This window comes from Coloeus monedula, assembly GCF_965178545.1.
Source record: "Coloeus monedula genome assembly, chromosome: W".
Classification (NCBI taxonomy): Eukaryota; Metazoa; Chordata; class Aves; order Passeriformes; family Corvidae; genus Coloeus; species Coloeus monedula.
The window spans coordinates 9,211,246-9,224,223 of record NC_138821.1 but is presented as its reverse complement, the minus strand read 5'-3'; the positions used below and the strand labels follow the sequence as shown (position 1 = coordinate 9,224,223).

The 12,978-nt window shown below is 42.8% G+C and overlaps 1 protein-coding gene across 1 annotated transcript in view; it reads right to left on the bottom strand.

Moving 5' to 3' along the window:
* Window positions 1-815: 815 nt before the first annotated feature.
* LOC309584551 (Golgi phosphoprotein 3) overlaps window positions 816-12,978 on the bottom strand; it is a 131,832-nt gene continuing 119,669 nt past the window's right edge. Inside the window, exon 4 of the mRNA XM_082300598.1 lies at window positions 816-3,715. Within this exon, the coding sequence (XP_082156724.1) occupies window positions 3,291-3,715 (425 nt within the window). The 3' untranslated portion in view covers window positions 816-3,290. The remainder of the gene's footprint in view (window positions 3,716-12,978) is intronic.

Here is a 12,978-nt window from a genome sequence, read left to right as displayed (position 1 = left end):
TCATATTTTAGTCTACTTTGTCAGGTAAACAGGATTTATATGATCACACTGTAAGCATATCTGTGCCTTTTTCTTCTCCCACTTGACCCTCTCAATCAAATTAAATAGAAGTGAAGAAACCTTCCAAACAATTTAAGTGTTTACAACTTCCATAAAAATAAATGTCCAAATAGTGAAGATGCTTCTGGAGCTGCAAAGTAAATTCAGCTTGTTTTTTTTAACAAGCAGAGAGCCCAAAAGGGAAAATTGTTCTTGTATATATGCTCTCATTGTGGGAAAAGCTTGAGTAAGAGATAAAAAGTCTTCAGAGCACTGACTCCAGAACAAGATCCACTTACATTAGAGAACTGGCAAAATCATTATTCTCAGCTGTAAGCCCTCTCTGCTGCATGGACAACTGCTTGCTTTTGAAGCAAGAAAAGAGAAGTTTCAAGGTAAATTGACATCAGGTTTTGTTCACCTTAACAAGCCATGGGTTATAAGGGAAAAAAAGATACTGTCACTCTTCGCAAGCCCTTTGTTACTTACATCAAAGTTCTTTGATACACCAAATACAAACTCTCCTCATCACAGACGGAGGTTCTGTCTTTAAGCAAAATAACGTAGGCATTTGTCTTTTATGTGAAAAAAAACAAACAAACCAAACCCCCAAAACAAAACAACACAACAAACACCCTCTCTCTGGAAGAGATTAAAGAACAGTGACTTTATTTTAAACCATGTTGTCTGTAAGGGTGACAAAACCCCAATATCTTTCACAATGTGGCATGAAACCAGCAGGAACATGAAATGAACATGTAACATGAAAACAGCAGGAACATGACAGAATGAAGATGAGAGGACAGAAAAGGGACTATGAAAGATACTTTCAGTCTGAATAATGTTTCAAGTAGCTTAGATTTTCAAAGCCATTTTAAAAGTTTTATGCACTCAACTTGGTCCCAAATACTCCACTATTTTTTTTCTGATTTTTCTGCCTAATTAATTTTCTCTTCTCTTAAACAGCAACAGAAAATGAGAAAACAGATCACAGGAGAGAGAGACAATGAAAGCAAAGAGTTAACATATACTATCAAGTACAGGAAGTATTCTGTAAGTTTTCAAATATGAGTAACACAGCAACTTTCACTTTTCCTCCACTTAAAGTAATCACATTTTGAAAATGTTTAAAAGAAAATGTCCAAAATTCATGCCCAAGCTCCTCAAAGTTTTAAACACAGCATCTTACAGCTAGGAGAAGAGTGTTTATTTTTTTTATTTGTAAACCAAAGTTTGAAACACCTTACATTATACTTTAATTTTTATAAAGAAACATAATTCAAGAACTGAAAGAACAGTGTGCCACTAAATGTTAAGGACTATATTTTAAAAATCTTTATTTTAAAAAAGGTTCTAGAGGTATGATGAATTTAAGTTGTATTTTCAAGTCAAGTACCTAAGCTTTAAAATTATTTAAAATTAAGTGCAAAATTGGACGCCCAGTCACAGATGAGGCTGTAGAATTCTGCTCAAGATAGAAGAGGCTTACCTCTGGCAGACACAACTGAACACTCACAAATTAACTCAGTCTGTCCCAGCCATGAATCCTGCAGATCTGAGTGACTGCTGATTAGGTCAGTTTGATCTACTCAATTTAAACTCTCTCTTTCTAAGAAGGATATTAACTAAAGCTTTCAGTTAAGCAATAAAACCTTTCTAATTAGCAACAACAGCAAAAAAATTACATGCTTGCTCTATTTCAGGCACTTTTAAGATCATAGTTTATTTGCTGTAGGTAAAAAGCTAGTATATAGACTAAGGGATCTCTTAAATTTCAACTCTAAAGTTATATACCATCTAGTATTCTTACTCTGAATATTAACCAAAAAAAGTTTCTAGACACCTGTAAGCCCCACCATAAATCTTCATTGTTATGAGGAAAAAAATACATAGATCAATGCTTAATTTGTTCAATGCATATTTGCACTGTGAAACAAATGGGAGATAACAAGCAGTGGCAAAGAGGCAATACATTTTTTTAAAAGACAAAGTCTTATATATATATTTTACAATAGTGTGCTAATCAGCATAATTTTATATAAAAAATTAAAATATAGCACAGCATCCCATTACAGAAATTTTAATCATCTGAACTGTGGTCATTACTTGCTAACCATTTACATGCAACACCTACTAGAACTGACTTTTTGTTTTTAAAGTGTAAAATAGATTGAAAGGTTTGCGACAAATATTAATTTGTGTACAAACAAACAAAAACTGCAGTCAAGAGCTGTACTAGTAACAAGCCTCTTCCATATAGGAGGAGAAAAGAAGAGAAGGAAAAAAAAGTACAAATGATGATATGATGATAGAAAGTGGTCTCTTTCTATATGGTAGTTATCAAAGACAATGCATAGACTTAGAATACCTGGATGGCAAACTCTGTAAATGCTGGAAACAAACAGCTTTCACATACATACTCTTTATAGGAGGCCTTTTTTTCCATCAAATGGCTGATGGCATATTAGGGGCACCAGGTGTAAAACTAGCAAAATACTAAGATGGGGCAGTTGTTAATTTACAATTTGAACTATATATACAATATAATGGAATGCATCCCATCCCAAAATGGGTTTATGAAAAAACTGGGCCTTTCAACTCTAGCCTTATGACTCAGATATCATTTTAATGTAAACATAAATAAGCAAGAGACTTTCATGAAAAGTAAAATTTATGGGGCATTTTACAGGAACTATTGAAAAAGCTGCTTAATGGTATTTTTGCTGTTAAAGTAATTTTGTTAGATATCATTGAAACAACATCTGTATATAAAATGTCCTGACAGATACTTCAACATGAAGCTTTGGTGATTTTAAAAGGCCCTTCTTCAATCTGTTAGGAGTTGTACTGCAGAAGCATTGATGCATGCACACATCTGTGTCAGCTGAGACTAGTGATCCAACTGCATGCACATTTCCTTCTTGAGGTATTTTCCATGTTAAACCACTTCAATAACAGTAAGATGAAAAATAGACTAAACAAAGTATTTTGGATAACTCCAAACTGAATAGGAATTAGAATGCCAATATGGCAGTAAAAACTTTTTCTTTTGTTTTTAAATGGGAAAGTCTCTTGTACCAGCAGAATCCTGTATACAGATAGAGAAGGAGGGAATTCACCACATAATTTCTATTAAACAAGAGTTGATTCATCATGTGAGAAGGTACAAATTACAGAAAACATGAATAGTCAATAAAAGAGAAACAACTGGTTTACATGAAAGAAGAGAGAACACTTCAGTCTGAATGCAGTTATTTAGTGAAAGCTGCTACAACAGCCCATAGAACCTCATTCATGTTGGCTTTCATACATTCAACCTCAGGGTCTAAATCCAGAAGTTGCCGCACTCTCTTTGTGGCTAAATCATACTGCTCATCCAGAAGGGGGGCAAAAGCATTCTCCAGAACATCTGAGGCATGGGCTAAATAAACAAGTGCCAGCAAGCGCTTCTCCATGCGATGAGGGTCGTTCACCCATTTGTCAAGAACTGCTTCTTGAACCTTCTTAATGAGGCGTTGTTTGATATTGTTGTTGGTGAGAGGGTGTGTAGTCATGTCAAAAAGAAGGAAGTTTTGTTTTTCTGTGGTCAGTACACCTTTTTCCACTAGATTTTTCGCTAACCGTTCACGGACATTTCGCAATTGGTAATGCAACTTCAATGGGTTCCATGTTTCACCTAAAAAAAAAAAAGAAAAAAGCCAAGAGTCAGGCAAAGTTTAAGCTGTATTATTACAGTGATTCTCCCCCCTGCCTGCTGCAGAATGAGCTGTCAAATTAATATAGCTGACTATTACACTGATATATTGTGCTCATGTCAGTATTTAAAGTTTGGACAAAATGCTACTAAGCCATGTCTTGATTAGGGATATGACAAATAACCACTCTTGTATTGAAGGGAAAGGAAAAACCCCACAACCTCCCCAAACAAAACACCACACACAGCTATGAAGAAAGTTATAAACAAAAATAAACATCTCCTCCAATCTTGTCCATTTGTCTACTTCCAGGCTGTTATCAATTCAGAAGCTGGAAGAAGTGTCATTGCCATTCTTTCTACCACAGAGATAAGCAACACCTACACTATATGTCCTACTCACTTCTCTATTTCTTCATGTTTACATTCTTCTCTCCCTTCCTGCCCCTACCACATGAAACAGTAACATGTGCTGTGTGGGTGAAGGTGTGTGCATTGCACACAGGCACATGTTGGGCACAGGCTTTGATGTTTCAATAAAATTTTTTTCTAATGTTGTTTTGTAAAGGCAGGAGAACTGGGCACTTCAATGTGTGTGCTTAGAGGAGGGAATTTTAAAAGCACAAAATCAGCATCAACAACTACTGAGAAAGCTAAGGTTGCCAGATGAAAAATCGTTTGCAACTGGTGGGTTAATACAATGCTTATTCTTCAAAACCCACTGGCCTATGGAACTGAGCACAATGTTTATTCTGTAGGAAGAAAAACTGGAAAGCAACCAACCCAGTTGTGCCAACTTTTACCAGTTCACCAGGTGGTCAGGTATGATTTTGGGGTTGCCAACCACCAGGGACCACCAAAGTGACCCCCAGGACAGAATAATGCATGCATAAAGGGGAGGGAGCATATGTTAATGATTTTAGGGAAATGGTTATCATATGTGTGTTTATTCCAGGAAAATCAATGAATATGTATGTCAAATATAGTATATAAACAGGAAATTTTTCTGTACTCAGCATGCACAATTTTCAGAGGAGATATCCCCTTGTGCATCCAGCCAAATAAAGAATGCCTGCTTCTTAATGCTACATTGGTGTTAAGGAGGTGGGTTTTCTACTGATTTTTGGTAACAGTTTGGGCAACCCCAGATAGGACCTACTCCTGAATTTCAACTGATCAGAGGGATCACAGGACCTCCAGTCGGCACCAAGGGATTCTTGGGGAGAAGCTGCAATCCCTGGACCAAAGGAAATCAGAGCAAGACCCCTGTTAAGATAAAGGCATTCTTTAAAGGTGTTAACCTGCCCATAAGGTGCAGCAAAAGCTTCACAGGGTTAGGTTTAAAGGTACCTAAGGTGGGAACAGGGAAGGTCCCTTCTAGGAGCTCCTAAATAGTAATTGGTTTGGAATATCACATGGTTTAAATGGGAAATGGATCATCGAATTAAGAGGGGGCATTCTGGAAAAGTCCCCCCCGGGAATGCATATTAAAACTTTGGGGAAAATTGTGGGAGGACCTGTCTTGGTTTGAAAGACAGGTTTCTGCTAAGGAAGGGAGGAGCCTCCCTTGGAATGGAGAATATGACCCCCTTCCCTCCGAATTATTATAACTTTGAAATTAAGGGGCTTTCAGGCAAAGATATGAGAAAAGTAATAACAGTTCTTTACTAGTATCTATAACAAGGCAGACAGTCAACAACAGTGGCATCGAAAACAAACAAAACCAGAAACCAAGTAGCAGCCTTCTTGACTGCAGGCACTTTCCCCTTTGGTATAGTTCTGGTCACAGCCGGCAGGGGCGCTGGTGGCTCCCCAGCTGGGCAGGGCGTGAGCAATGATTCCCCAGCGGCTGCAGGGGGGCGCTGTGGCACGAGTGCGATCATCTCTCTCACGTGGACAATGGTGGGCGCGCCAGCGGAAGGGATGGGAAACGGGCTTCCTTTACGAACTCACAGGGGCAGCCAATCCTGGTGCCCCCTCTGGACAGCAAAAAGAGCTGTAGCAGGAACTTCGGAAGCAGCAGGCTGGAACATCTGGGACGAGAAAAATCCCGGAGTAGTGGATGAGATGTATCAGAAACTCCTCAGCTGTAGCTGGAACCGCAGGGCGTCCCGGCAGGCAGGAGGTGAAAGGCTACAATGTAGCAAAAAACCCAGAGCAGTGGCAAAGAAACGGCAGAGGCTGGGCAGTGGCAGCCCAGCTCCCAAGCAGGGCAGGGAGAGGCTCCCCGGGATTTCTCACCGGCGCTGGCTGGTCCCTGCGTCCGGGCTGTGCAGAGGGGGGCAACGCCCGGCGGGAAACGAGGGTGTTCCCGTGTCCTGGCACGGCACGCACTGGCTCTGGGCTTCCCAACAGCAGAGCAGCAGAGAAGTAAGCCGGCAAGCCCAGTCACAGTGCCGAAGCAAAAGAAACAAAAAGAAACAGGGAAAACCCACAGAAGCAGCAGCATCCCTGGTCAGAGATACCGGCCGCATGGCCAGTCGAACAGCCCGCCCGGAAGGAAAGGGCTGGCCCTTGCCCTGCCCCCAACTCTCTCCCGACCCCCCGGCCTGGCTTCCACTCATCGCGATACTCCTCCTGGAGCCAGGGAAGATGGGGGGGGGGGGGGGGGGGCGGGGGGGGGTGGTGGGGTGGGGGAGGGGGGCAGCGGCCACCCCAGAAATAAGAAAAACAGAACAAAACCCCCAAAAATGATATGGGATAATAAACCATCCCCAAGACAGGACCCCTCACTCAGGAACAATTGGTTGAGAATTGTAATGGTAGCTGAAGTATACTTTGGCAATTTGTATTGTAATAATTGGTGGCTGAAGTACACTTTGGCAATCTGTAATTTGGCCGGTTTGGCCAAATTTAGAAATATATCCTCTGAGAGAAGGCAGGAACAAACCACCCCTCCCCCACCAGGTTCGGGAAAAAAAAGAAACTTTTTCCTCGAAGGAAAGTGAAAGAGATTAAAACTATTTAACAAACACACGAGAAAAGTATAATAATGCTAAATAATAAAATCTCTCACTGTGGAGAAAAAAAAACTTGGGAAAATGTTAGAGTCCTCCCTTTGGTCTCCCTCCTCCTTGGAGCTGGGACTTGGCCCAGAGCCAGGCCCTCTGTGCTCAGTGAAAAGTCCTCCCGATGTGTTCTGATATTGAAGCAGTCCAGCAGAAAAAGGGAGAAAATCTGAAATTCCAAGAAAAAACAAGTTCAACTCTCTGGAGGAAAAAAAACCCCGAAAAACTGGCTGAACCAAGCAAGCAGGGTGATTCTCTGTGGGGTATGCCCAGCCCCTGCCCTGGAGGGATCCTGCTGAGATAAGAGATTTCGCAATCGCCCAGCAGGACTCCCTGGAAAGGCAAACACTTTGGTCACTTCGAGAAAAGACAGACCCACAATCCTTTAGGAGACCCTATGCAGATTTCTTCGTAACCCATTGGCCTGTACCCATCCCAGATCCTCTGTAACCCATTGGTCCTTTACCGATCCCCTGTATCCCTATAAAAGCAAGCCCTCTGGCCCCTGTGGCTCAGAGAGGGTTCTCGTCCCTGGCTTTCCCCTCCGCCGGAGGGGACCAACAATAAAACTACCTTCGTGCGGAACCAGCCACACGAACCTCTCATCTCTCTCTGGTCTGGCTTGGCCTGGAGGCTGCCCTGCAGAGCTGAGCTGGAATCACAAGCTGATAATCACTAAAGAGCTGACAGTCTCTGCAAGGGCCCTCCTGCCAGCAGCTGAGGGAAGACACCGGGCCTCAGGAAGGCGATTCCTTTCGGGACCATCTCCCCGGACCTGTCACCTCTTCCTGGGTCAGAGCCGCTGACCTCACCACCAGCTGAAACAATTCTCCACTCCTCTCCCACCGCAGCAGAACGCAGAAGCCAAAAAAAATGCAGAGAACGAGAGTGTTATCTCTGTCTGTGTCCTTGAGGGTTTCTTTTCTCTCTCCGCTCAGGCTCAGTTTAAAAGCATAGAAAGGTATATATACTAATTTCTGGGCATAGTGCAGCAATAGAGAATACAACATCAAGTTACCCCAAGACAAAGGGGGACATTGGAAAAGGTCAGGGGAAATCAGACAGGAAACCAAAACCTGGCTCTTCAAACTACCACGCTCATGACCTTAAGCAAAGATGAAGAATTTCCCTGAAGGGGATCAAGGGAATCATCCTCAGCTGAGCCTCTGGTTACATTATTGCTGGGGAATGAAAAGGTAAATTTTTTAATTGATACAGGAGCAACTTATTTGGTACTGAATACGTGCAGAGGAAAATTTAGCTTGGAACCTCTAAGTGTTGTGGGTGCGACATGGAGGAAAGAGAACAGGCCTTTTATACAACCATTACTATTTAAATTAAGAAAATGGTGGAGAACACCAATTCTTGTATATTCCTGAATGTCCAATCCCCTTGTTGGGAAGAGATTTATTGGGAAAATCGAATGCTCAAATAACTTTCCAGGATGGGGAAATACAAATTCAAATACCCAAATCAAAAGCTGTTGAGGCAAAGATTTTTATGTTACAGGAATTAAATGAGGTGGAAGAAATCCCAGAGGAGGTAGAGAATGCTGTAACCCCACTGGCATGAGCAACTGAGATGCCTGGATGATCAAATGTGGCCAAACTGGTGAGGATTACTCTCAAACATGAAGCCAGACCGGTAACACAAAAACAATATCCTATTAAGTGGGAGGCAAAGAAAAAGTTGGAGAAACTTACAGAAAAACTTTTAGAATATGGGTTATGGAAAGAGTGTGAATCAGAATATAATACATCAATATTACAAGTTAAAAAGCAAAAAAGCAAAATGGGGAATATTAATTTGGTACAAGATTTAAGGGCCATTAATAAAATAGTACCTGATATTCATCCAGTAGCAGCTAATCTGTACACACTCTTGACAGCACTGAAAGGGGAATACAAATGGTTCACAGTGCTGGATCTAAAGGATGCCTTTTTCTGTAATACCTCTTGACCCAGATAGTTAGAAATTGTTTGCTTTTGAGTGGGAGAATCCAAACACTGGGCAGAAGGCACAACTAACATGGACTCTGCTATTCCAGGGCTTCAAAAGCCCCATATATTTAACAATCAGTTGGCAAAAGAAATTGGAAAGTTGGAAAATCTGGACAGAATTTTACTACAATGTGTAGATGATATTCTGCCAGTAACCAAGACTGAAAGGAAGTGGCTTGATACTACTGGAAGTCTGTTAAATTTCTTGGGATAATCTGGATACAGGGTGTCAAAGCAAATGGCAAAAATAGGCAAAGAAGCAGTAATATATCTTGGTTTTGAGATCTTGCAGGGAAAAAGAAGCTTGGGAAGTAGCTGAAAAGAAGCCATTTGCCACACTCCGGAGTCAAGGACTATAAGAGTTCTACAAGCATTCTTAGGTATAGCCAGATGGTGTCAGTTATAGATTGCCAACTGTGGGGTACTGGTGAAACCCTTGTATGATCCTCCACCGAAAAATACTTGGTATGGACTCCTGATAGTCAGAGGGCCTTTGAAGCCCTAAAAAGAGCCTTAATGGAAAACCCTGTCCTGGGACTCCCAGACTCAACCAAACCATTTGAGTTATTTGTTCGTGAAAGGATGCACCTGGCACTAGGGGTACTGGCACAGCATTTGGGGTCATGGAAGCAGCCTGTGAGGTACTTTTCCCAACAACTGGAAAATGCGAGTAAAGGATGTCCTGGATAACTCAAGAGCGGTGGTAGCTGCAGAGCTTTGATTCCAGGAAGCACAAAAGCTGATATGTGCCCCACATGGTAATAGCTGGTTTGGAACAAAAAGGAAGACATTTGATATCGCCAGCAGGATGCTGAAATACCAAGTTGCCCTATTGGAGCAATACAATGTTGAGCTTAAAGTAACCACTACTTTGAACCCAGACATGGTTCTTCAGGCTTCAGAAGAAGCCCAGAGACCTTTGTACCATGACTGCCTGGTAACCATTGAACAAGTGTGTTCTGGCAGACCAGATCTCAAGAGTAATCCCATCCAGGACCCAGAACTGGACCTGTACACTGGTGGGAGCAGCATGGTACGAAATAGAAGACAGGCAGCAGGGTATGCAGCGGGAACCTTGACCCAGGTAATAGAAGCCCAGGCTTTACCTTTTAACACATCTGCACAAAAAGCAGAATGAATGACCTTACACTGAGTGCTAGAAATCACCAAAGGAAAAAGGGTAAACATATGGACGGATTTAAAATATGTTTTTGGAATAATGCACACCCATGAAACCATATGGAAGGAAAGGGGATTGTTATCAGCACAGAGGTCTCCTATTGAGTACAAAGAAGAAATTAGTCAACTACTACAGAGTGTGCAAAAGCCAAAAGAAGTGGCTCTGATGCACTTGTAAAGCCCATCAGTTTGGAGACTCCCCATTTAACACAGGGAATCGATTAGCTAACAAAACAGCTAAAGAGGTTACTGAACAAGGTATCCTTGTACTAATACCTAGCAAAAAGTTAAATGTCCTGGAACAAAAACCAAATTATCATAGTCAGGACAGGCGGTTAGCCCCATCATTAGAAGCTACAGAAAATCCCAGCAGATGATTGGTAACCTCATGTGGGCAGGTAATTGTACCTCCACAATTAATGTAGAAGATAACAGAACTAAAACATCAGGAAACACATTAGGAAATACAGAATATGGTAACTAGTTTACCAGGGAATATAGTAAGCACAAAAATGACAGAAATTAATAGCTCCATTATTAAAAAATATGGTCTTTGTTTGCAAAATAATCCCAAGAAGGGAAGAAGGTCGCCTCCGGGGCTAGTAAAACAGGGGAATTCACCAGGTGATTATTGGCAAATTGATTTTTCAGAACTGCCCAGGCAGAATGAGGACTGGTACATTTTGGTATTGGTAGATACTTTTTCTAGATGGCCAGAAGCTTTCCCATGTTGCACCAACAAGGCAAGGGAAGTCTCAAAAGTTTTGCTGAAATTAATACCACTGGGACTAACTCTTTTAAGTCTTGAAAGTCACATTGTTATCAACAGATCATTGGGACTAGACTTGCATGTACATCCTTTCCAACCAGGAGATATGGTGTGCGTCAGAACCTGGAATTTTGGACCAATCCAGGAGAAGTGGAAGGGGCCATATCGAGTCCTCCTGGTAACCTACACTCCACTCAAGGTAGAAGGAATCAAGCACTGCCTTCATCACATGTTGATAAAACCAGCAACCACACATTAAACACAGCAGAAACAAGACCAACTAACACCATGGAGTTTGTGGGGGTTTTTTTTGACATAAACCCTACTGTTTTAGGTATAGAATATGATTTTTAGGGGGATACTATTTACTGGATCTAAATTAAGATGATGAATAATTGCATATTTGTAATAATAATAGAAACCATGTTAACCTCTTGGAAGGTGTTGGAGGTTAGGGTATTTTTCCTTTTGTTTTTCTTTCTCTTAAGGAATTTCCCCCCATTTTGTTGCTAAGGGACAATAACGACCTTAAGAGACACAAAAGAAGTTGCCAAGCTCAGGGGAGGAGGGCATCTGGCTGCACTTCTCTTATCTAAGGCTTTCTCTCGGAGGGGCAGAGATACCTTGAGAATTGGGCTGGGAAAAAAAAGGGGCTGGGGCAGCTGCTAGCTCCTTCTTGCTCTCTCGGCTTCGGAGGAGGACGGTCGGAGCTGCCGCTTGGCGGGGAAGAATTCGCTGCCGCCACCGGAGCCCAGCCCGGTCCTGCTTCTTCTGCCGTGGGGTGAGCCTCTGCTCGTGAGAGCAGCCACTGAACTGGGACCTTATTAACACCCTACCTCACTAAAAAGAGGACTTTCACCATCTGCTTGGGTGCCTCAGGGGAAAACCCCGGGATCCCAAGCCCTTTCCCCTCCCAGGGAGCCTTTTCCCTGCCCTGCTTGTGAATCAGGGGGATGGGAAGCAGAAGAATTAGTTTGTTAGAAACAATGCATCTAGCTTGGTCAGCATACCAAAGCAGGAAGAAAAGATAAGAGACCACTGATAAGGGCAGGGGGAGTCTCGGACAGACATCCTGTGCTCAACCCAAACCTAGCTCAAACCAGTCTCGAAGCTTGAACTCGGGCCAGGGGTATAAAGAGCATGCGCAGGGAGGAAAGGTGAAAAGTTCAGGATGAGGAAGACTCCTGACTTCATCTGAGGAAGACCCTCGGAGACCCCTGCCCAAGACCAACAGACAACACTGCGCACGCGCAGCATAGATGTAAATGACTTTTGGGTTCATTATAATACGAAGCGAGGCTGGGCGGGGCTAGGTGATGAATATGTATAGGCGTATTGGGAAACTTAATGAATATGGAACTTGTAACCCGATAAATACCAAGCTGAATGCAGCTGTCGGTACGCATGGTTTTGGAGGAGCTATCCCCCATGTGTCCCAGTGCTGGAAATAAACATACCTACTTTACTACTTATTTAGTAGTGGAGTCTTTTCCGCTCATCACTTGGGAGCCAGGCTACTGCTACCCCGCCCCCACCATTTTTGGTTTTTTTACCACCCTTCTGGGTTTTTGCTACACTGTAGCTCTGCACGCCCTGCCCTGCCGGGATGCCCTGCCGTTCCAGCTACAGCTGCCGAGTTTCTGATACCCTCATCTACCACTCCGGGACTTTGCTCATTCCTGCCTTCCCAACTTGCTACTCCGAGGTTCCTGCTACAGTTCCTTTTGCTATCCATAAGGGGCACCAGGATCGGCTCCCCCTGTGAGTTCGTAAAGGAAGCAAGCCCTTTCTCCATCCATCTCTGCTGGCTGCGTCCGCCATTACCGCGTGGAGAGAGACGGCCGAAACTTGCACCACAGTCCCCCCTGCAGCCGCTGGGGAATCATCGCACATGTCCTGCCCGGCTGGGGAGCCACCAGCGCCCCTGTCGGCTGCGACTGTAACTACACCAAAGGGGAAAGTGCCTGCAGTCAAGAAGGCTGCTACTTGGTTTCTGGTTTTGTTTGTTGTCGATGCCACTGTTGTTGACTGTCTGCCTTGTTATAGATACTAGTAAAGAACTGTTATTACTTTTCTCATATCTTTGCCTGAAAGCCCCTTAATTTCAAAGTTATAATAATTCGGAGGGAAGGGGGTCATATTCTCCATTCCAAGGGAGGCTCCTCCCTTCCTTAGCAGACACCTGTCTTTCAAACCAAGACAGAAGGGGAAATTTAGTGCAAGATTTTGGCTAATTACAGAATGTAACTTCTATAACAGCTTGCTTACCAACACCAACCTCTGCAGAAA